General features: G+C 37.2%; 1 protein-coding gene across 2 annotated transcripts; it reads left to right on the top strand.

Annotated features, from left to right (window-relative positions):
• Positions 1-11: 11 nt before the first annotated feature.
• On the top strand, positions 12-24,513 carry KIN (Kin17 DNA and RNA binding protein). 2 transcript variants are annotated; one of them, XM_045857731.1, is made up of 14 exons: positions 12-217; positions 3,578-3,672; positions 6,087-6,130; positions 6,214-6,336; positions 7,143-7,324; positions 8,099-8,147; positions 9,106-9,163; positions 12,010-12,136; positions 14,311-14,361; positions 16,956-17,024; positions 18,293-18,392; positions 20,504-20,604; positions 21,685-21,765; positions 24,411-24,513. In XM_045857731.1, the coding sequence occupies exons 1-14, from the start codon at positions 104-106 to the stop codon at positions 24,471-24,473; spliced, it is 1,257 nt and encodes a 418-aa protein (XP_045713687.1). In that variant the 5' UTR covers positions 12-103; the 3' UTR covers positions 24,474-24,513. The 2 variants fall into 2 exon arrangements, with proteins under 2 accessions (XP_045713687.1, XP_045713688.1); XM_045857732.1 differs by lacking the exon at positions 21,685-21,765 and having other exon boundaries at positions 15-217.

The following is a 24,513-nucleotide window of genomic DNA, read 5'->3' as shown; positions in this document are numbered from 1 at the left end:
TTCCGGCTCCTAGCTGGTATTTGTTCCGCCCACCGGTCAGTCCGGTTCCGTTTCCGGCTGACAGTACGGTGGGCTCCGAGGTCTTAGCTCTCCGGTGGTCGCAATGGGGAAGTCGGATTTCCTTACTCCTAAGGCTATCGCCAACAGGATCAAATCCAAGGGGCTTCAGAAGCTGCGCTGGTATTGCCAGATGTGCCAGAAGCAGTGCCGGGACGAGGTGAGCTAACCTGGGGGATAGCCCCAAGCCCAGTCCTCTTCCTTGGCTAAGTCCGGCTGGAAATCCGGGCTCTAGTCCCTGATGATGACCGTGAAGGCGTGGATCTCAGGTCCCTAATCACGGGTCTGTACTGGGCGAGTCAACTAGTCAACACCGTATGGACATCCTTCCCTGCAGCCCCCGTCCTAGTGGGAAATCATTGGCCTTTGACACTTCTTTTCTCCCAGTTGACCCCCCCAAAGAAATGGGAAATAAGAAAAGGTTTTGCAGCTCGAAATGATTCCACTCAAGGTGTCGGAAAACGGAGATTTGAATAATTAAATGCTAGGCTCCTGGGCAATAACAATCACCTTTGACGACGTGACTCTTAAGAGAAAGATATGATAAGGATTCACACCTCATTTCAGGGTCAGATGAAAAAGAAGAAGTAAGTTATTGGACGCCACTCATTTAACAACAATTTATGGAGCAGCTACGATGTGCTAGAGCCAGGATATTATTGTGGTTAAGATGTGGACTCGCGTCAGACTGAGAATTATGAAACTTAACCACACTACTTGCTGCTGTGTGGTCTTGGGTTAGTTACATTCTCTCTGTCTGTTTACTTACCTGTGAAATGGGAACAATAACTATACCTACTTGTAAGATTGTTGTGCATTGTAAATGAGTGCAATATGTGTAAAGACCTCAGGAGGTCTTTGGGTAGTTTTTGAAAAGTTTTATGTTTCCTGCTGTGGAGTTTACACTTTTTTGCATTAATGAGGGATGAATCGCCTTGAAGAATTGAGAGCAGGCTAGTGACGTGATATTTTTCTTTGGAGATTGAATCAGGGAAGGATGGATGAACGTTGGGCAGTAGGAATAATCTAATCCATTGTTTGTGCATGTGAGATGAGATATTTTAGGTGGGACTCAACATTGAATAACATTGATACTGTTACTCGTTTTCGTTTTTCTTTAGTTCTTGCTGTTTAAGTCAAGGTGGAAATCTCACACAGGAAACTAGAGACTGGTACATTAAACATCCATATATCCATTACCCAGATTTAACATTTCAGTATTCTGTCATATTTACTTGTTTCTTAAATATTTTAAAGTAAATCACAAACTTAGGGATATTTCACCTTTAAATACTTAAATATGCACTTCTAAAATATCCGGATATTTTTCTGCGGAGCCAAAAGATACGCCGTCACACATAACAAAATTAATAAAAATTCTTTATTTCATCTGATACACCATACTCACATTTCCTTAGTTCTGCCAAATGCTTTTTAAACAATTTTTTAAAAAAACCAAGATCCAATCAAAACCTATGAATTGGATTTGGTTATTAGGACTTGTTAAAAAATAAACTTTATTTTTTGAAAAGTTTTATAATGACATGTCATTATCACCAAAATCCATACTTTACATTAGGGTTCACTCTTGGTTTTGGACAATCTGTGAATTTGGGCAAATGTATAATGACATGTATCCACTGTTGTAGTATTGTGTAGACTAGTAGTTTCACTGCCATAAAAGTCTCTGTTCTTCACATTATTAGGACTTTTAATTGCCTCTAAATTGTAAATTTACAATAGGACCCACTTCCTCCTCCCTTCTCTTCCACTCTTGCCATTTACTTGGAGAGACGAGGTCAGACCATTATCAGAGCATTCCTACTCTGTATATGTTAAATTGTTTCCTTGTCATTGTCTTTTGCCTTCTTTCTCTAACTTGTGTAGTTTTTTTACTTCTAAAGACTTGATTAAGTTCAGGTTAAATATTTTGGGGATGAATACTTCATAGGTGATTGAGTGTATTTCATATTGCATCAAGTAAGGAAACCCATATGATTAAGTAAAAAGGATGTTAGAAAGTAATATTTTCTATCTTGCAAGAGCAAGTAACTGGTAGGATGATACTTTGGAATCATGACCATATACCTAGTTTTCCATTGCCTTTCTCCTGTGTGGTTTAGCATCTACACCTGAGTCACTTATTTCATTAGGAGTTGCAGAGGGGTTACTTTTTAAATTTTTTCTACAATAGATTTGTTATTGGCTGCTATTCATTTGTAAAAATGAGCTTTTTCTCATCAGTCAAATGTTATCCTCAAATACAGTTCCAATAGGAAGGGAAGATAAGTACTTAATTCTTTCCTTTAAGGCATTTGTGGTGGTTCTGGCCTGTTTGCCTCCAGATCTATTTATTTCCCTTCCCTACCTGAGAGGACAGCCTGGAGGAGGAGAAGTTGACCCCAAAAGTTCTGCCTCTGGTTTCTGTCTCTCAACGTTGGAAGATTGAAGGGGAGTAATGTCAGGTCCAGAGTATTCCACTCCTGCTCATCTACTCCCTTGTATTTCTAGGGTTTAATAACATTATTTTGCTTTCATTTTATTGACTTACTTTTAATTTTTGAAAAATGGGACTGGTTTTTCATTTATGACACCAAGTTTCTTTTTAAGATACATTTAAGTAAGAGTAATGCATGGGTAGCACACAGATGAGCAAGAATTATATAGGTGGTCTTTGGATGACCAAAGATAAGGAAACTACCCTAATCAAGACAGATGAAATCAGGATAGTGGCCATGGGATTGAGCAGAGAGACTGGATAAGAGATACTGATTTAGAAAGCTGAGTAGGCTCAGTAATAAATGGAGTGCAGGATGAAGGAGAAAGACACTAGGATGCCAGCCTTGATCCTGGCTTGGGTGATTGGGTGTGTGGTATAGTGCTAATGACTGAGATGGGTACAGAAGGAGAGGCACATTTTTTCATTTCTATTACTAGTGAAGAATCAGATTCAAATGCTACGTTGAACAGATACAAAGTCAAAATTTCTGTGCTTTTATAATCATCTGATAAGATACAGCTTTAGGGCATTTACACTAGGTTTATGTAATATGTAACAATGTATTTTGGATAATAGCTAAAGTAGAGGAAAGTGGGTGAAAAAATAGTATCCTTAATGGAAATTAATGACCCATTTTATTTCATTATATTCTTTGAAGTGCTTGTATAACACTGTGTGAAGTAGGTGCTCCGCAGAAGTTTGTTGAGTCAAAAAAACACGAACAAACCCTGAAATCATTCTTATGTTACTGTGCACAATAATGTTTCTTACTCATGTCTGTTTTCTAACACACTATTTTTCTAATACCTACAGTTATTCTTTGATTAGGATGGTTACAAAATTCAACTTAATAAAAAATAGTAAAAATAAAAATAGGGTGCTTATGGCTAGTGATTTTATTAATTTTTACAGTTTACCATCAAAGTACATCTTTTTTAGAGTTTAATTAAATGCTTCTGCTTAGGCCCCATTGTGATGACCTAGATCAGAATTTAACTACTTTCTTTACATTTTTTGTAGAATGGCTTTAAGTGTCATTGTATGTCCGAATCTCATCAGAGGCAACTATTGCTGGCTTCAGAAAATCCTCAGCAGTTTATGGATTATTTTTCAGAGTAAGTAACTAAAAGACATTCTTACATCATAAGCTTTACTCAGTCGGACATTTAATAGATGCTTAATATTTTATATATTGGAGGTTCTGTTTATTCCTTAACATACAACATGATAGCTATGTTGTCTTTGTACTCAGTTCCTATCTTCCTTGGACAATTTATTATAATATGAAATTGTTAAAAAAATGTTTCTCAAGATTCAGCTTTTCTTTTCTTTCACTTCAAACAAACAAAACTATCTTCTCTAAAACAGGTGTGGCTAAGAGCACAGCTCTGGAGTCAGACTGCCTGACTTTAAATCCTTCAAATCTGGGCTTCTCAACTTGTGAGCTATCTGACTCGGTGAATTACTTAGGTTTTTCTGGGCTTTCCTCTCATCTTTACTAAAAACAGTACCCTCTTCCAAGTATTGTCTTTCCTTCATAGGGTTTATCTGAGGTTATATGAGTTAATACTTTTAAACTGTTTAGAAGACTTAATATTAGCTGTTAATCATTAATAGTATTTAGTCTTGCTTCAATCTGTCTCTTGCTATTTAAAGTTCTAGGAGTTTTGATCTTAGGATCATCATGAATACCACCAGGGTACAAATGGCACACTTTGGGAATTACCATTCTGGCAAGAGCCCCCTACCCTCTGTGTTTTCCTTGCTACCCCCATTCACTCTGTCCAGTGTAGCTGCCTTGCACCTCTGTCAGGCCCCGAAGAGTCATTCATGCCTTTTTCCATCTTCCTCTTCCTTGATCTCTCCTCAGTAGATAATGGTCTTAACTTACAATTAAAACACCTCTCTGATTTACATTTCCCTGGTTTCTTCCCTACTACTCTCTGTGCTCACTTCCTTCATTAACTCCTCTTTCTCTTCTAGTTCCTCAAATGTAGGAAGGCCTTCGGGGTGCCTGCTGGGCTTCTTTGCATCCCACTTCACACAGTCTTCATGAGTTAATTATTCTTCTGTTACCTTTATGTTTGAATAAACATAAACTCTGAAGTCTGGATGTTCATTCCTAACATCTGTCTTGGTTACAGGGGTTTTTGTTTGTTTGTTTGTTTTTGTTTTCTGGGCAGTTCTAATCTATATTTCTGAAGGCTGTCTCAAAGTCAGTATTTCTAAAGCTGAAGTTAGAATTCTCCCCACCACACCTTCTGGTTTCCTGTGCTGGCTGATAACTCCCTACGCAGACTGCTAAACTGTAAACCTCGGAGTCCTCTGGGAATTCGCTCAGGTGGATTCTCTACAGTGTCCTTTAGAATTATGCCTTTTCCATTTTCACAGCCCAGTAATCATCCTCAGTGTCTCCACCTAAAAAATTTCAGTGACTTTCTTACTCGTCTCCCAACCTGCAGCTCCTGCCCGTACTGTACCCGTTCTATGCCTGTGGTTCCCAAGCCAGTGCGTATGTTAGAATCACACTGAGGGCTTGTGAAGGCAGAATGGCAGACCCCCAACACCCACTTTCTGATTCCGTAGCTCTGGGATGGGCTGTAGACTTTGCGTTTCTATCGAGCGCCCAGGTGATGTCGATGCTATTGGTCTGGGACCACACTATGAGAATTATTATTATATACTGTCCACCAGAATTATCTTCCCAAATCACAGATTTTCACAGAGTAACTCCTAAGTAAATTATTTTATGTTTGTCCATTGTCTGCACAAAACCAACCTATTTAGCATGACCTACAAGGTACTTAAAAAATTAGCCCTAACATATTCCCACTATGTCTTCTCCCTGTTATTCTACCCCCACTCTCATAGTTATTTTTATCTGCCTTCAGTGTTTTCCAGATTTGATTGTCATTTCTCAAATGTGTGAAGCTTTCCTGTCTCTGTGCCAGCTGGAAATGGGCTCTTCCTCACCTGTAAAAGTCCTATTTATGCTTCACCTCTCATATTCAAAATCACCTCTGGGCACCTCTGAGTATCTCCCTCAACTCTTCCTCTGACATTTTGTTACATCTCTTTTTCAGTTTGACTTCTGTTATGATTGGCTCTGCTAGATGGTAGCCTAGGTGAAGATTTATGTTTTATTTACCTATGTTTATCTATGGAATAAGAGGTTTTTGTTTTTTGTTTTTTGGTTTTTTTTTATCATCTGTAGAATGGGGTTGTTGTGCCACAGTTGGTAGTGCTAAGAGGCTCCATGAAGGATGCTCTCCAAAGATGATGGTCACTTTTGCTATGGCTAATTTGCTAAGACAAAAAGTTTCAACTCCAAACTGACTCATAACTTTAATTCTTGAAAGCTATAATCTTTTGCGATAGTTTCCTTGTTCAGTTTTTAAAGGTTATTAACAGATATTCAGTAAATGTTCCCTACATCCTTTGAAAATTCAGACTGTTCAATGGCTTAAATTTCAGGAAGGTAATGCTATATATTTATAGATATTACCTAATGCTTTCCTTTCTTTATTAGGGAATTCAGAAATGACTTTCTAGAACTTCTCAGGAGACGCTTTGGTAAGCATCTTAAGTATTGTGCACATAGTAACTTTTAGTCTTATAACCTATTCAGGATCAACAGTTCCATATTTTGTTCTTAGGCACTAAGAGAGTTCACAACAACATTGTTTATAATGAATATATCAGCCACCGAGAGCACATCCATATGAATGCCACTCAGTGGGAGACTCTGACTGATTTTACCAAGTGGCTGGGCAGAGAAGGTAAGAATAAGACATATTTGAACAGTTGGTATGTGGTTCCATTGCAAGGAGAGTTGTTATAGTTTCTGTGTAAATTTATGGAAAAGAAGATGAGTAGGGTAGTTTAAAAACTGATGGAGATAAGCATAATATTCCAGGGTTGATTTTACATATTATAGTTGAGTATGGATATCTAGAATTGCTCTTTGGACAGAGCCAAGATTTATCACTGAAGCAACTTCTCTTTTAGATTAAGGATTATTATCAATCCTCTTCTATTCCTCCCCCCATCACGCCCATATTCATTTCACTTTAGGAAACTTGTTACCTCTTCTTAAGGAGATTTTTAAAATTTATTGTTTCTTTTTCCATTTTTAGTCTTCATAGCATGAAAAATTGGGGAAAAGAAAAGAGAAGGAAGTTTTGTGTTAATGTGTACTTATTCAAGTGTGTTATTTTATTCCATTTTTGTGGACTAATTTCTATTTAATTAACAGAATATCATGTACTCATTGGATGTCAAACACTTATACACAGTTGAATAATTACTAAGCAAGATAATACTTCTTTTCTATGTTTTCTTCATTTAAATATGTTGCTTCAGCCTACTAGTTAAAACTCAGAACAGTAATTTTTTGTGTTCAAAGAGATAAAATATTCTGCTTAAAATATCTAAATCTCATTAACTGTGAATATGGAAAATTCATGTACTGCATGAATTTGTATATTTGAATGAATGAGTAAATAAAGCAGAGATAGAACACATTTGCATTTACCTTTAGCTTTGATTGTATACCAATTTATGGTGTCTGCTTAATATTTTTAAGGCTTGTGTAAAGTGGATGAGACACCGAAAGGCTGGTACATTCAGTATATAGACAGGGACCCAGAAACTATCCGCCGGCAACTGGAACTAGAGAAAAAGAAGAAGCAGGACCTTGATGATGAAGAAAAAACTGCCAAATTTATTGAAGAGCAAGTGAGAAGAGGGCTGGAAGGAAAAGAGCAGGTGGGCAACAATGTGATTGAGAGAGACGATAGAAAAAGGGATAAAGAAACAGAATTGCTTGTTTTGTTAAGCATCGGATTGAGTTTTGTAGATATTATTCCTTAACTAAGAGAGGAAGTACAGAGCTGAATGTAAAAGCCCAGATTTTGGAGTTGAGACAAACTTGGGTCAATCCCTGACATACTGACTTCACAATCTTGTGTAATTATCTTCTAAACCTCAATATTTGTATCTCTAAAAAGAGGCAATAGTTAATGGGGAAGAAATAAATCGATAATTTCTCCTGATTGTAGTTAATGCAGGACTAGAGATAAACACTGTGTAGGAACACAGAGAGCCAAAGCTTGCTCCAGCCTGGGGCAGATGTGAAATGTTTGAAGGTAGATATAACCCATGTGTTGAGAAGGCTTGTTATTGGTGGTCAGAATCCAGGTAAATGGGGAAGGAAGGGCATGGTGGTGGTTCAGGGGTTAGAATAACTAGATCAAGGCATTTATTTTAACAAATATTTATTGGGTCCCTTCTGCAGGCCAGGCACTCCTTTAGGCACAGGGGGTACAGTAATGAACAAAAGATTTTTAAAAATTCTGTAAGATAGTTTTCAATTGGAGAATATTTATAATACATGTAATTTCTTGATTAGAGTCTCAATCATTTTCAAGTTGTATCTTAGGGCTGCCTTGCATTACAGGTAGAAAGTCCTAATTTAGGAATAATGAATACTAATAGTAAATTCTCTATGAACCAAACCTTCAAACTTTCCTTCCCCCTTAGGAAGCTCCTGTTTTTACAGAATTAAGCAGAGAAAATGATGAAGAAAAAGGTAATTTTACTTGTTTTTCTTTTTTTAATGTGAATGCTCTTATATTGGTTCTGCTAAAAAGTTAACAGCATGCTTAGTGAGACGTAATCTGTCTGAATTGCATCGTTCTCATCAATAAAATGAAAAGGCAGTGCTAGCAAATTGGATGGGATGCCCTCAGCTGTAAGTAACAAAACTGGCAAGTAACAATTTGACCTAACAATAAGGAAGTGTTTTACCATGCTGAGAGTCCCAGAGGTGGGGTAGTTCAGGATGCCATACTCTTAGCAACTGGACACATGGCCGCTGCAGGCACTTCCAGCCATCACTGCAGACCAACCACTGTCCAGAGGATGACAGAGAACATCCCTTCTGGAGTACCCTATGAGTAAGGAAGGTTTTCTAGATGATAATTCTCCCCCCAGTGGAGTTCTTTTTGAATGTCATTGGCCAATCTAGCACATGTCTACCTCAAGAACAGTCACTGGGAAGCGAATGAGATGATTTTGATTTATTTAGACCATAAGAACCTTACTAATCACTTCCCAAGGGTCCCACCTTATAGTCTTGTCACCTTGGCATTAGGTTTCAAGTAATTCAAATGTGAATTTTGGGGGACACAAGCATTCAGCCCATAACATCCTCTGCACCATGTGTGAGAGGTATGTACGCCTAAACAAAATTGGATCTCTATTAGTGAGGGGAGCTGGGGCAGTGGAGTGGAGAGGCGGCCAAGGCTGTGCTACAGATGGATCATGAAGATCTTTCCCAGCCCTGTAAGCATCCATCCAGTATATTCTACAGGAATTCATGACTTCTGCATAGCAGCAGTCCTGCTTTCATTTATTCAGAGTGCTCATGGAAAACGATGACGACAGACTGCCCATGAATTTCTATGTGGATATACTGTGGTATCTTATCTGATACATTTTATTATCATTTTCCTGAAATACATGGAATACCAATTTTTCTCTTCTAGTGACATTTAATTTGAATAAAGGAGCATGTAGTTCAACAGCAACATCTTCCAAGTCAAGGTGAGCTACATGAACAGGTATCTTAGAATTTGAGAAGTTTTGTGAAATGTTGATGACTACATTTTAAAAGCTGTGGTATTGTGAATAAGTTTTTTTTTTTCTGGTTCTATTTTTGTTAGTTTGTGTTTGATGGCTGGTTGGGGTTTTTTTGTGCATGTGTGTGTGGTTTCTTTTAGCAGCTGTTTTTTTCTTATTTGCCTGTCATGAGATGACTGTCTTTTGAAAAAAGGCTTCTTTTGTTTAATGGCTTCACATAGATAAACTGTTGCTTCTCCATGCATCCTTCCCCACTTAGTGGTTCCTCTGTGCTGCTGGAGTACTGCTTATTTTCCTATCATTGCCCTTAGCAAGTTTAAATGTTAGCTAGGGTATACATTTTTTGTTTTATCTGATGTGTTGTGATTTTTCTGAGAATAAAGACTTATTAACCTATCTCCTTAACACTGTCACCTAGTGTAGTATAAATACACTAGTAGGCACTCAGTAATAATTGCTTTCACTTCTAGATAGTGTAGTACAGGCAGGAGTCCACAAACTTTTCTGTGAAGGGCCACACAGTAAATATTCTAGACATCGTTGGGTCATAGGTATGTCTTTGTCACAACCATTCATTTAACTCTGCTTTCAGAGTGGGAAGGCAGATGTAGGCAGTGCTCAAATGAATGTGATGTGTTCCAGTGAAATCGTATTTATAAAGACAGGCCATAGGCTGGATTTGGCCCACAAGCTGTAGTTGGCTAAACCCTGATATAGCATGTAGTCACTTCTGTCCACTTTTCATCCTCCTTTTTAGTTATATATCCTTTTATCAAATATTTATTCACTGTTTGTGTTGTGCAAATGCAGTCAATTTAGTTGAGGTTTAAAGGCTAAATATAAGAGATGTTCAGGGAGGTACCAGTATATATGTGAATTTAGCTTTAAGCTGTGTTTTACATGTTGTGTGTTAAGGCCCTCATGTGGGGCAGGGAGCAGGGGTTAATTTATAGGCTAGCACCTATTTGCATGACTGAAGTGGCTAGGAGAGTTGAAGGACGTGGGCAGGCTGAGCCAGCAATGTATAACTGCTTCACAGTGGCTTACCAGATGTCATAGCTTTGATCAAAATGTTTCAGAATTAACACCTACATTAGGTATCATGAAGATATTGGTTAATTGAATTCTGTATATGGTACCTTTGAAAATTCTTTTTAAGCTATTGATATGATATGACCTGGAAGACAGGCTTGAATATATCATAACACATGTCATATGGTTTTAGACCCTTCTGTATTTCTCTTTGTTCTCCTTTATTATTTGTTATTCCTAAGTGTAGATGAATGTTAAGGTTGGTCCCAATGTCCCCAAATTGATCACCTTTGTATTAGTTTTCTATGACTCTGTTAGTAAATTACCACACACTAGGTGGCTCGAAACAGTGGAAATCTTTTCTGTTTCTGGAGATCAGGATTCTGAAATCAAGGCGTCTGCAGAGCTGTGCTCCCTCCAGAGCCTCTGGGGGAGAATCTGCTTCTGGTACCTGTTGGCACTCCTTGGCTTATGGCTGCATCCCTCTTGTCTTAATGACCAGGGTCTTTAAATTTCTCTTTGCTTCATCTTCATATCACCTCCTCTGTATGTGTCAGACCTCCCTCTGTTTTTCCCTGAAAAGAATGTTCTAATGGGACCTTTAAATATTTTTTTAAATTTTTAATATTTAGAACAAATAATGGACAATAATAATTCTGTTGTATTTTCTAATCATCACACTTTTTTTCTTGGTTATCTCCATGGTAGCTTTGTACAAACATTTAATTTTTTGTAAAGATGACAGATTAAATAATCACACTACAAGGTGGGGGGGTGTCATGTATGTCTTACAGTGCTATGGCATTTCAAAAAAAAACATTCAAGAAACCTCATGAATAATGGATCTTAAAAACTTTTAACAGATGTAGATAAATGGAGAGAGATTATTTAAGGTATAAAAGAGGCATGTACAAATTTGCAAAGGCATGAAGCATAGGGCATAGCTCAGTCAATAGCAAATTGTTTACAGTGGCCAGTGAACATAGTAAGCCAGAGATATTACTCCACTGGGATCAGTGGTGACAATTTTATATGAGCACTAAAAAAATAGAACTTACACTGTCAACTCTAGACAGTGAGGCAATCAAAAGTATTTAAGTGGTATATTAAGATCTTTGCTTTGAGCCCTGGCTGGTGTGGATCAGTGGATTGAGCGTCAGCCTGTGAATTAAAGGGTGACCAATTTAATTCCCAGTCAGGGCACTTGTCTGGGTTGTGGGCCACGTCCCCAGTAGGGGGCATGTGAGAGGCAGCCACACATTGATGTTTCCCTCTCTTTCTCCCTCTGTTCCCCTCTGTCTAAAAAAAATAAATTAAATCTTTAAAAAAAAAAGAAAAAAGATCTTTGCTTTAAAAAAATAGAATTGGCAGTAATGTGCTAGACTCCTACCAAATGTTTAATCCTTGCATTTGAGCTCCCAGTTGGGTCACATTATTATCCCCATTTAGATGAGGAGCTCACACTTAGAAAAGCTTATGACTCCAAGTCCTAGAAGTAGTCTCAAAGCCTGATCTGCTTAACACCAAAGCCGATGCTGTCACCTCTGTGCTGTACTGATTATACTGGCACTCACTGAAGTGTGAGGAGGAGGTAGGAGGTAGTTAAACACAGGAAGGGTTACATGTTCTCCTGGTGCCAGTAGTCCTGTAAGGGATACAAATGGGTCCTTCAGTGTTTTGACTAATCTGTTATAAATGAATCATGTTGTTTATTCTGCACATTCTAAAGCCTTTGTCTGTGTATAGTTTTTGTTAACAAGCATGGTTCTTTTTCTCAGTTCTTTGGGACCAAGTGCACTAAAGGTGATAGAGACTGCAGCATCAGTGAAACGGAAAGAATCTTCCCGGAGCTCAGCTCAACCAAAAGAAAAGAAAAAGAAATCTGCACTTGATGAAATCATGGAGGTACAGTTGATAAACTTCCTGGTGACTCTTCTTTCTTTTTATTGAGTTTATTGGGGTGACATTAACAAAAATGTACAGGTTTCCAGTGCATGATTCATCTGTACACTGTGTTGTGTGTTTACCACATCAAGCCAATCTCCTTCCTTCACCATTTATTCCCCAAATCCCCCTCCACCTCTCTCCAACACCCTGCTGCCAGCAATCACCACACTGTTGACCATGTTCATGAGTTTTTCAGTGAACATGCAACATGTTCCATGTTCCATGAAAGAAACAAAAATTTTTGTTTCTTTTTTTGCTCAATAACTCCCTGCACACACACTGATACAGTTTAAACCAAGGAAACTTAAATAGTTTCACCATTGTTAGATTACTGTAAAATTATAAAAATGTACATATACTAGGCCAGGGAAAAGGATCCGAGGTGCAATTCTATTTGAATAGAATTAGAACTCCCTAACTGAGTTTAGTTTCCTGCCTCAAGTGCGATCTTCACAACTCTCCATGCAACTATGGTCAGTAGAGTTCAAAGAGAAAGACTTCAGTTATAGTGGAAGCTGGAAGTGAAGTTCTGTTCCTCTTCTGTGGCCGTGAAATTGTCATCCACAGATTCCCCTGCCAACCTGTGCTCTCCTACTGTCTAACTTCCCCTCGCCGCCTTCTTGGCAGCAGGAAGAAACTGGCATAGTTTTAATTTGATTTAACCTGATAGCTAAGTTTATGAGATGAATCATTGAGGACTTGGAATTATCTGAATCTAAGGCCATACTTTCTGCCTGGAACTCTAGAGCAGTTCTGCAAAAGGTTCTTAATGTAGTCCTAAATATTCCTTTCTCCCTACTAACACATGACCTTACCTTATCATCAATTTTATGAAATAAGTGGAAACAGAGAAGAGGAAGGACAGGTGAAGAGAAAGAAGAAATGGATACAAGAAACAGCTTTTTTCCCCCCTGTAATATCTCCTGTAGTACCCCCATCGTTTTCTTCATATGTGAAGGGATAGGAGATCATTGTTCAGTCTTCCCTGTTACTGAGTTCTCACACAATGAGGAACTGTCTATAAAGTAAAAAAGTATAACACAAGATGTGTACAGTCAGAGACATGGTGATTACATCATTCAACAAATGCTGAGTCAGTGTTATGTGCTGGGTAAGCATTGTGTGAGGACAGGGGTCTGTAGAATAAGGATAAAAACAGGACTTGTTGCCATGGAGCTTTCATTTTAGTGAGGGAGACATTCCCCAAACAAGTGAACCAAAAAGTAATTACGTACAAAATGCTAAGTCCTAAGGAGGTCTGAGCATCAAGAGTGGGGAGATAGCTTGTTCGAAGGCAGGGAGGAGCTAGAGGTCAGACATCTAAAGGAAGAGTCAGTGTGGCTGCTGCATGGTACAGGAAAGAGTGGCGGCCTTTGAGGTTAGACAGAGAAGCAGAGAGGGAGTTTTTAAATTGAATTCAAAGGAAAGTGGAAGGCCAGATCTACCTGCTTGGAATGTAAAATGTGCTGAATTTAGGAAGTTGGAGGAATTAAAATGAGGTTTAGGATTAACCGAAGAATGACATCATTCAGTTCCATTGAAAGTTGGTACTTAAGGTTCTAGCTTTAAGCACCTGAGAAAGAAAAAGGTGTGATATAAAGCCATAGTGGCCAGTTAGCCTTTTATTTTTTTGGTCTCCCTTTTATTTACATCTCTCTTCGTTGTATATTTCTTCCCCTCCATTTATAAGCTTCATTATCCTTATCAAACAGGGAAGCTCCTTTTGCCCTCAGACTCTGTTCCTAACTGTGCTGAGCTAAAGTGGTCTGTAAGTGTTGTTTTTACCACTGGAAAACATCGCTTGTTCCTCCTTCATGACAGTCACATGGGAGGACGGCGGAGGGGGGCAGTGCTTTGGTGTGCAGATGGCTTTGCAGTATTGCCTAAGTAGAGGTTATTTGTGTTTATTTTCTTGGTCAATTGACTTGCTTTATGACATTTTTTTAATCCAAGTTTTTAAAAATCAAAACTAATTGTGAAAACGTTTATTTGTGTATCAGAGCTTGCAAATTATATCATTGATCTTCTGAGAAGTATATGTTTTCTGTTGTTCTTTTGCTAAATAGAATGTTATTCAAATGAGGTGAGGATTCTAAAGGGATCATTTTGTGATTGTCTTGTCTGTTCCACAGATTGAAGAGGAGAAGAAAAGAACTGCCCGGACAGACTACTGGCTGCAGCCGGTACGTACTCCGCTGGGGCATCTCAGCTTCTGAACGTACTTTCAGGGGAATTATTTACATAGCATTTGGTATAAATTGACTACATTTCTAAGTTTATATAAATTGCAAAGATTGATATAACTTCAGTGAGGTTTTTTTTTTCCTGTTTGATCTTTAATTAGGGCTTGCACCTGTATTGGAGGGTTACTTCATGTTTATTAGGCTAATAATATTCCTTGAATTTAATGCTAAATGTATTTATGGCACCTTGAATTTAAGCCCAGAATTATTTTCCATTTTTGTTATAAGACAGAAGATTACAGTTTCAGAAATAGAATTAAATAGAGTGTAAATGCAGACGTACTTGTTTTCAACTTACATCTACTGAACTTAGAATATCCATTTAAGTACTTTTTAAAAAAATAACAGGTTTTAATTTTACAAGGTCAAGGAAAGCTTTGTATTTTGTTGCTTATTATTGCTTATTATTTTAAGATAATTTTATAGCAATTTGTAAACATGTAAATAATATTAAAATTATTTTATTGATGCTCTGTTTTGAACTTACTGGGAAGTAAAGTTCTCATAAAACCTTCAGGGGTACCTAAGTTATTTCTAATTGAATAAATTATTTCAGTTAATTCTCATGTCAGTCCTGTAAGGTAATTGTTATTATTATTCTGATTTTATAGGTGGGAAAACTGGGGTATACGGTATTTGAGTACTTTCCTCAAGGCCATTTAGTTAGTGGTGAGCCTGGGTTTCCCTGGCAGTCTGATTCAGTTGGTTGTACTCTTAACTAGTAAGTGGTACTTCCTCGGAAGCTTTCGTCACCCTGACTCCATCTCTGAGTAGAATTTTGGGTCAAGAGTAGTACAGGAGGAACCTGTAGGGGAGAGACCACCCATGAATTATTTTCGTTTTCCCTGTTAGAGTAGCTAGCATTTGAACATTACTAGTTTTGTATAATGTTTTTGAAAATGTAATCAACAATTTTGATTACAGCAGTAGTTAGTTCTTAACCAGGAGTGATTAAAAAATATTTTTCTGTGTGTATCTCAGTGTCTATAATAAAAAACATAGAACACTTTATTACATATACTTGTCTTCTGGAGATGACAGTGTAGGGTAACAGCAAGGTCATGGGATTTCAAAATACACATGCTTAATACTCCTGCCATCCAGTCTCCTGGTGTGAAGTGCACATTTTCACTAACCTCCTAGGTGAATCTTATATGTACCCTTGGCTAAGAACCATTGGTTTAAAGGAAAAAGAAAACAAACTAAAAGCAGCAAGAAGAAAGGCAAAACATTCCAAATTTTACGTAGTCTAAAAATTCTCTTCCTGTTAACAAAACATTCAATTAAATATTACTTTCTGTTGATAATTTTCTCATATTGTAAATTATTCTGCTTTTCTACGTAGTTCCTCTCATAGAGTGTTACCTTAAAGTGAGAATTAACCATCAATGCTCTGATGACTCAGTATGTTTCTTATTTTGAAATAGGCAGTTTGTTTGCTTTATTTATTACATAGCCAGCAGTCCACAGAGAGCGATCAGAGAGCTTCATTTTTTAAATTCAGAAAAGAAAGGTTTTGAACAGATTTGTTGTGAGCAGATGTCAGTAAGTCCAATGATGTAATGAGCTGTCTCTAAATGAGGGCCTTTGAGAGATTTAGTCCAGAAATATTCTGGCTAAATCAGAGAAGCTGTGGTATTATTTTCTTTATTTGAGAGTCTTAGTAAAACAGAGACTTAAGAATAAGACCCTTCAAGTCTTCTCTTAAACGTGTCTACCTTCTATTAAACACCCTCTCCCAAAGTCCTCACTGAATTTGTGTTCATACAATTGTTAGCACAGTTTAATGAAGTACTTGTGACCATATGGTACCTCTGTTATAATTACTTGAAGTAGCAAATGTAGAATTACTATAGTGAATATATAGCAATAAGTTAGGTGATTTAATTTCCACTATCAACCATTAGCGCAGCTAATCCAAATCAGGAAAACAACAATTAAAGAAGCAAAATCAAAATGTGTTAATATAAAATAAGCCCAGATTTCCCTCATATTTGAAAATAGTTACTCAACAGAAGGGTACTTAATCTGGAGGAATCTCGTCTATACCAGTAACTCAGAGCAACATAATGAGAAAAGCACACTGTGGAGAGTGTCGTGTCCTGACAATTCCCAGTGAGTCTCTTGCCATCTGTACTCCTCTCTGCAGTGAACACAAACAGAAAATGTCCTCAACACTCTTCACTTCCTTAAATGGATAGGAAGAAAAAAACTCTTTATGGAAGACGTGAAGTAATAGAGTTAAGATTTATAGATAAAAGTCCTAGACTTCAAGAAACCTTTACTATGGAAATCAGTCATTAGATAGATATTTTTTCCTCTTGGTAACTGTGTTGAATAAGAAGAGAAAGAAGGAATGAGAGACTACTAAGGAAGCACCATTGTTGGGAAGGCTTAGAACTCCAGATTTTCTTATTTAGCAGAGCATTCGCATTTTACAGTGATTTTTGGTGAACACTTAAAATGAAGAAGTAAAACAGAAAAGGTAATTTATATATTTCCTTTTATCTTTATTTTTTATTGTAATTTTTTAGGAAATTATCGTGAAAATTATAACCAAAAAACTTGGAGAGAAATATCATAAGAAAAAGGGCATTGTTAAGGTAAGAGCTGAAGTTATGATGGAATTTGTGAAAGGAGCTGGTGGGTGATTGAGGAAGGCCATTTGGTGTTCCTTACAAATCAAGTCCTAGTAGCAGAAAGCACCTAAGGGTCTTGATGGTCCTGTGAAAGGAAAGTTAAATTCATAATCATTGGAGAAATAATTCATGTTCAACCATTGTTTGTACCTAACCTCCGTTTGCTTTCTTACTGGAGTGTGTATGAATAGTATGGATGAAATCCCATTGGCACCTCTTAAACTCAGTGTGCACACCTTGCTAATCAGTAAGATACACTCTTTCTATTGATGATGGGCAATACAATTGTGCTCCCAGAATTCCAAGGAGGTCTTCCATGTGTTTTGCCTGAGAGACTGTCTTTTGACTGCTCCAGGATTTTAAAATTGAAAAATCAACATTCCAGTTCTTTTTTTCCCTTTCGCTTTTCCTAAATATAGTTTCATTTCAGCACCCAGGCTGCACATGCATAAATTGTTCTTCCACTGTCTTTGAAGCTAGACAGAATTATCTCTCTCACTATATTTCTTAAAGTCTTATTTTTTTTTTTTTAAGATTTTATTTACTTTTGGAGAGAGGGGAAGGGAGGAAGAAAGAGTTAGAGAAACATCAGTTTCTGGTTGCCTCTTGCTCACCCCCTACTGGGGACCTGGCCCACAACCCAGGCATGTGCCCTGACTGGGAATTGAACCAGAGACCCTTTGGTTCACAGGCCAGCACCCAGTCCACTGAGCCATACCAGCGAGGACTTAAAGTCTTATTTTAAGATAACCAGTCTTTATTCTTTTCAGATAAAAACCTTAACTAGGCTTTGTGTTGCATCCAAAGAACCATAGACCAGCAATTTTTAACCGGTGTGCTGCAAGAATTTTTAAAACTCGCCGTACCTGTTTAGTCAGGGGCACAGACTTTTTTTTTCCCTTAGGTTGTCAGATAAAAAATGACAACAGCCAACACAACAGTGGCTGTCTGATGTGAATGAATAAAAATTATACCTATTAAGATCAGCAAAAAATACATTTTTTGGTGTGCTACAGAATTTTAGTATTTTGTGTGTTTGTGCCATGAGATGAAAAAAGTTGAAAATTGATTACGTGGACTAAGAAATAGTAAATGGTTACTAGAAAATAGTGTTGTTTATAGAAGGAGTTACTCTTCTTTTGAATGGAATTTTATTTCATTTTATTTCTATCGTTTTGAAATTTATGTTCACATATCTCTTCTATTATAAACGTATTGATTTTACATGACAGGAAGTAATTGACAAATACACAGCTGTTGTAAAGATGATTGATTCTGGAGACAAGCTGAAACTTGACCAGACTCATTTAGAAACAGTAATTCCAGCACCAGGTAAATCTTTGTGCAGACCATTTAATGCATATGCCATCAATGTGAATGCTTCCATTCATCAAACCATAGCTTTTTGACATTACTTGATAGTTATAGATATGAGTTTCCTTTTTAGAAATATATAGCTGCCATTATAACTGATCCTACACTTGGTGATGTGGTAATTTGCCAGTCTTCTGAGAAAGCTCTTTGTGTCATGAACAAATTTCCCCTTCCCGGAGTTTGTTTTTTCAGGAGCAAAATACAAACATATTTGGATAAATTCAATCACATTAGGGTTATTATTAATATTCAGTATTTATTTAGCTACCTGAAATATAAAGTAAAATCCAGTATTTTGTTTTTTCTTTTCCTTAAGTATCTTTTTAAAAATATATTTTCTTGATTCTGCTATTACCATTATCCTGATATTTCCCCCTTTGCCCCACTCCACATGGTACTCCCAGCATTCCCCTACCTTAGTTCATGTCCATAGGTCATACATATAAGTTCTTTGGCTACTCTTATTTTCTATACTGTACTTTATATCCCCATGGCTATTCTGTAGCTACCAATTTGTACTTCTTTTTTAAGAGTTTATTTATTTATTATTTTAAGGTTTTATTTATTTATTTTTAGAGAGGGAAGGGAGGGAGAAAGAGATACATCAATGTTCGGTTGCTGGGGGCCGTGGCCTGCAACCCAGGCATGTGCCCTGATTAGGAATTGAACCTGCGATGCTTTGGTTCGCAGCCCACGCTCAGTCCACTGAGCTACACCAGCCAGGGCTTATTTATTTATTTTTAGACAGAGGAGAAGTGAGGGGGAGAGAGAGGGAGAGAAAAACAATGTGTGATTGCCCGCAAACACCCTCTACTGGGGGCTTGGCCTGCAGCCAAGGCATGTGCCCTGACTGGAAATCAAACTGGCAACCCTTTGGTTCAAAGGCTGATGCTCAATCCACTGAGCCATACCAGCCAGGGCCAATTGTACTTCTTAATCCCTACATCTTTCCCCTCATTGTCCCCCATCCCCTCTCAACCGATAACCCTCTAAATGATCTCCATATCTATGATTCTGTTTCTGTTCTGCTTGTTTGCTTAGTTTATTTTTTAGATTCAGTTTTTAATAGTTGTGAATTTGTTACCATTTTAACATTCACAGTTTTGATCTTCTATTTCTTACATAGTTCCCTTTAACTTGATCATTTGGATACTAACACAATGTCTAGTATTAATGCTCTCTGGTCAGGTTCTTTGCCTGTGATACAATTTCTTCATGGTGATGTCATTGCTGGAACAATGATCATGTTAGTATGTAAAACATTTACTTATCAGAGCCTTTATTCTTTCACTCTAAAATAAAAACTCATCTAATAAATTAGAAATTTTCCCAATAAACTGGACTTCTTTAAAGTACACATTTTGATAAGTTTTTTTAACATGTGAATACTCTTATAAAACCATCCTTAAATCAAGATAATGAATGATAGCCCTGGCTGGCGTAGCTCAGTGGATTGAGCGCGGGCTGGGAACCAAAGTGTCCCAGGTTCGATTCCCAGCCAGGGTACATGCCTGGGTTGCAGGCCATGGCCCCCAGCAACCGCACACTGATGTTTCTCTCTCTTTCTCTCTCTCTATCTCCCTCCCTTCCCTCTCTAAAAATAAATAAATAAAATCTTAAAAATTAAAAACAAAAAAGAAAAAAAAAGATAATGATTTATCACCCTTCCCCTGCCCCCAGTTTTTCTCATTTTTCTCTATAGTATAATTGTTCCCCTCTCACTTTTCCTCTCTTATAGTTTTAAAAAGTGAAGAATTAAAGTAAGCGGGTTTTTCTCTGATTACTTCTGGACTCTGAACATTTCTTCCAAATACGTTATACACCGTGTAATCTAAAATTAAAACCATACCCCTTTCACAAAGAAGTGAATGGAGTCTTATAATGTGATAGTAATTATGGTATTCTAAACTCTATTTTAGAATATTATTGAGTTCTTAAATGATTAAGAACTTATAAGAGGAAGGTTTTGGTTTTTGTTATATTTATTCAGTGTAATTGTATTTTGCTGTGACAGAAGGAAAAAGTGGACATTTTCTTTGCATTCAGTGTTACATTCTTCTCTATTGCAGGAAAGAGAATTCTCGTTTTAAATGGAGGCTACAGAGGAAATGAAGGTACCTTAGAATCCATCAATGAGAAGACCTTTTCAGCTACTATAGTCATTGAAACTGTAAGTGTGTTCACACAAAGACAGAAATGTCAAAGTGCTTTTTAAAATGTGCCGGTTCTTTGTCATTGGATTGGTCTTTGTTTTAATCTAGAGTTTGGATTTTTTGTTTGCCTTCTGTCATATTTAGAAAAATCTGTAGGCTTACTTTCTCTAGTGACTCTACCATTGTTAAAACATTTTCTTTTCCAATTACAAAAGAAATGCCTATGTGTCTTAGTCCATTCGAGCTGCTAGAACAAAATACCATAGACCAGGTCGCTCATAAACAATAGAAAAGTATTTCTCACAGGTCTAAGGTCCAAAAGTCCAAGATCAAGGCACTGGCAGATATGGTGTCTGGTGAGGGCCTGCTTCCTTTTTATGTATCTTCACATGGTAGAAGGGACAAGAGAACTTTTGGGGGTCCCCTTACAAGGGCACTAATCCATTCATGAGGACTCAGCTTCTGTGACCTAATCACCACCCAAAGGCCCCACCTCCAGGTATCATCACATTGGGCATCAGGTAGCAATATACAAAGTTTTTGTGGGACATACTCAGTCAATAGTAATATTCGTATAAAACCTGAAAATTACAACTTAATAACTTTTTAAATTACCCATAATCTCCCAGACAAATGATAATGCCTATTAATATTTTGGTCTGCTCTTTTTCAGTCTTTACATTTTGTAAAACTGTCTACAACACATACAGTTTTCATATTCTGACTTTTTTCTCTCACATCTAATACAAAACTCATTTTGGTGTGGTATAATTAGTGGGGAATGTATAGTCATAATTAACAGGGAAAAGGCCACAGAGATCAATTTTTAAAATTGTCCTTTCTTTTGTAAAGGACGTAAGGTAGCAAAGATCAATAAAATAATTAACTTAAAGAAATCTGACGTATAAAAATTGCTTGTTGATTTAGAATTGATATTTCAGTAATATATGGATTTGTGCATGAGGGTAAGGGAGACTTAAGACCTCTGAAGAAGGAAGGATCTGAAACATGCTTTGTCCTAACTGCCTATACTCTTTAGAATCTGAACTATGTGTTATGTATCTTTACCTCTAAATGAAAGACATTTTTGTCTCCAGTTCAGCAAGTGTGAATATTTGGGGGGAATAATAGACGCCTTGGAGAGTCTGATGGAAGTTTTGAACTCTCTCCAAAAAATTGTACGTAACTGCCAAATTTTATGTACTTGTTGTATTAAGGAACTCTAGGCCCCTAAACCCACTTGTGGGTTGGTTAGAGAATATGTGTTTCATGAAGGTTTTCTGAAAATAGCATCTCTTTATTTGAGAGGAATCACATTTTAAGTAGGTGAAGCATTTTTTTTCTTGTCCTGGACAATACTGACCTAGAAACTGTCACTATGTTAAACTAGAGGGGGAAAGGGAAAGGTAGTATCATCTGTCATTAAGGAATTTATCAAGCTGACTGAATGAACAGATTGAGGGTTTATTTTTAAGTCAGTTAAGTTTTTCTCTCTGACTCCATCAATATATGGTTCTGGAAAATCTTGTTTTTCTGTAGCTGCTTGATCCTCCTCCACTTTTTAATTTCATAATACCATCCAATTTAGGTTGTGCTTCACGTTTTCATCTTAGGGGAATACAAAACAACTAATTACTGTCAAGGGTGTTCTAGGTTCCATCCAGATAATCTTTGGTTTACAGTTTGTATAACTTTTAAGAACTACTTTCTTCTCTCCTGCACCGAAACCCTAGTCTCACCTTCCTTTCGCATGCTTTAGTTGCATACAGACGTGTCCTGAAATAAAACCTATGAGGAACTCCTCATAAAAAGCCTTTCTGGTTAATTGCAAAGCAGTACTTACTTTTGGAAGAGGAAACCCACCTGCTAATTTTTTTGTTTTTTTTTTCTTTTGTGGCCTGCCTGCCCTCAGAAAAAAAAAAAATCTGTGTTTGCATGTGTCTCTCTGTGTGCCCATGCTTTCTCATGTCACTGGCATGAAACACGTGAACATTTCAGATGATTCCTGCTATTTTTACCATTTCTGCAATCTTCAATTTATTATCAGTATATTTGAAACATTTATTATTCTTACATATTATGATTTTTAAATAGCTAACAAAGTGTTCAGAAACAACCTCAGTCTTTTAACTACTTACCTAATTAACCCAAATATCTGACTTATTTTTAGTCCCCAACTTTCTAGTTCTTATCATAAAAGTGTAATTGATCATTGACCTTTAAATTTGATAATAGCTCCTTCCCTTCGCAACAGCATGGATGCAGCTGGAAAGCATTATGCTAAGTGAAATAAGCCAGGCAGTGAAAGACAAATACCATATGATCTCACCTTTAACAGGAACCTAAACAACAAAACAAACAAACAAGCAAAATATAGTCAAAAGCACTGAAATAGAGTACAGACTGACAGAGACCAGAGGGGAGAAGGGAGGGAATTTCAAGGGAGAATGGGAAGGGTTTGCAGAAACAAGTATAAAGACACATGGACAAAAACTAGGGGTGGGTGGAAATGGGTGGGAGGTGGGGAGGGAGGGGTGGCTGAGCTGGGATGGGAATAAAGGACAGAAAACTGTATTTGAACAATGATTAAAATAAAATTGGAAGAAAAAAAGACTCAACCTGGGTCATCCATTATATAGGAACTCATTTCCTTTAAATGCAATCATTATTGTATATTAAAAGAATGGCATTTTATAAAGCATTTTAAATGGAAAGCATGAGTAAGAGTAAAAAATACTAAAATCTCAGTTCAGGGTTGGAGTCATTATCATCCGCACCATCATTTTATATTTCGCAAGGAGAGAACCTACTGTTATATTTTAACCAAAAGATTTAATAGTGAGTTGAAAATTATTGAGCTCATACTCATATTATGTTCCACGTATTCTAAGTATTTGGTATGTATGTACTCATTTATATTTTCCAGCAATCCAAAAATACATGGTTTACTCACAGGTTGAGGATGGTATTTAAACTTGGGTCCAGAGCCTGTATTCACAGCCTCCATTGTCTCAGGTTGTGTCAGTTTTTATGACAAGTACTTTCATTATCTAGTTTTCCCTTCCCCTTTTGGTTGGATATGAAGAGAAGATGAAAATATATTTAAAGTTGGACTTATTTTCTATAATAAAGAAGAGCTAACTTTTATAGCTAAACTAGACAGACATGTTTGAGTATCTATATTGCTTAAAATAATGTTATTTGCTATATAAAAAAGAAAAACTTTCAAATTGATAATGGTACAAATGTAGTAGAAGTTAACTTCTCATTCCAAAAGTCCAAAATGGGTGTTCTTGATCAGGGAACAGCTCTTTTCCAAAGGGTAAAGGGATTTGTGAGCCTGCAGCCCTTCTGAAAAAAGGCCCCTGTGGCTTTACCACCTTTAGTAAGTGGCTTTTTACAGTTGTGTTTGCTTCATGCAGACCAAGGAGAGCGTTGGATTGTGAGTGGAAGATAGCACGGTCTGGCCTGGAAACGCTCGCACCACTTTTGTTCACTTCTGTTCACCTCTGTTCACTTCCATGGGCTGGAGCTCCACCTCATGGCCACACCTACTGCTCAGGGAGCTAGGGCATCTCACTGTCTGGGAGGCACAGCAGACACCGAACAGCTAGCAGGTCGTGCCACAGCATCGAGTGATAACTGCTTTCAAATGTCTTTGAAGAAAATTATGGTAGTTCCTAATGAGAATGGCACTGAAAGTTGTTGAAGTTCATAGACATACAGAAATGTTAGCTACCCAATTTGTATTTCTAAGTGTAGTTCCTTTTCCTGTCTTAAGTACATGTGCGTTTTTAACCTTTTCAATTTCTTTCATTCGCAGGGTCCTTTAAAAGGACGCAGAGTTGAAGGAATTCAATATGAAGACATTTCCAAACTTGCTTGAGTTTGAAAATTTATTAACATTAAAATCCTAAAGCATCAAA

The sequence above is a fragment of the Phyllostomus hastatus genome, unplaced genomic scaffold (genome assembly GCF_019186645.2).
Source record: "Phyllostomus hastatus isolate PE091 unplaced genomic scaffold, TTU_PhHast_1.1 phas_scaffold_1674, whole genome shotgun sequence".
NCBI classification, from domain to species: Eukaryota; Metazoa; Chordata; class Mammalia; order Chiroptera; family Phyllostomidae; genus Phyllostomus; species Phyllostomus hastatus.
The sequence above is the reverse complement of the archived record's forward strand: the minus strand, read 5'-3'. Positions and strand labels throughout refer to the sequence as shown.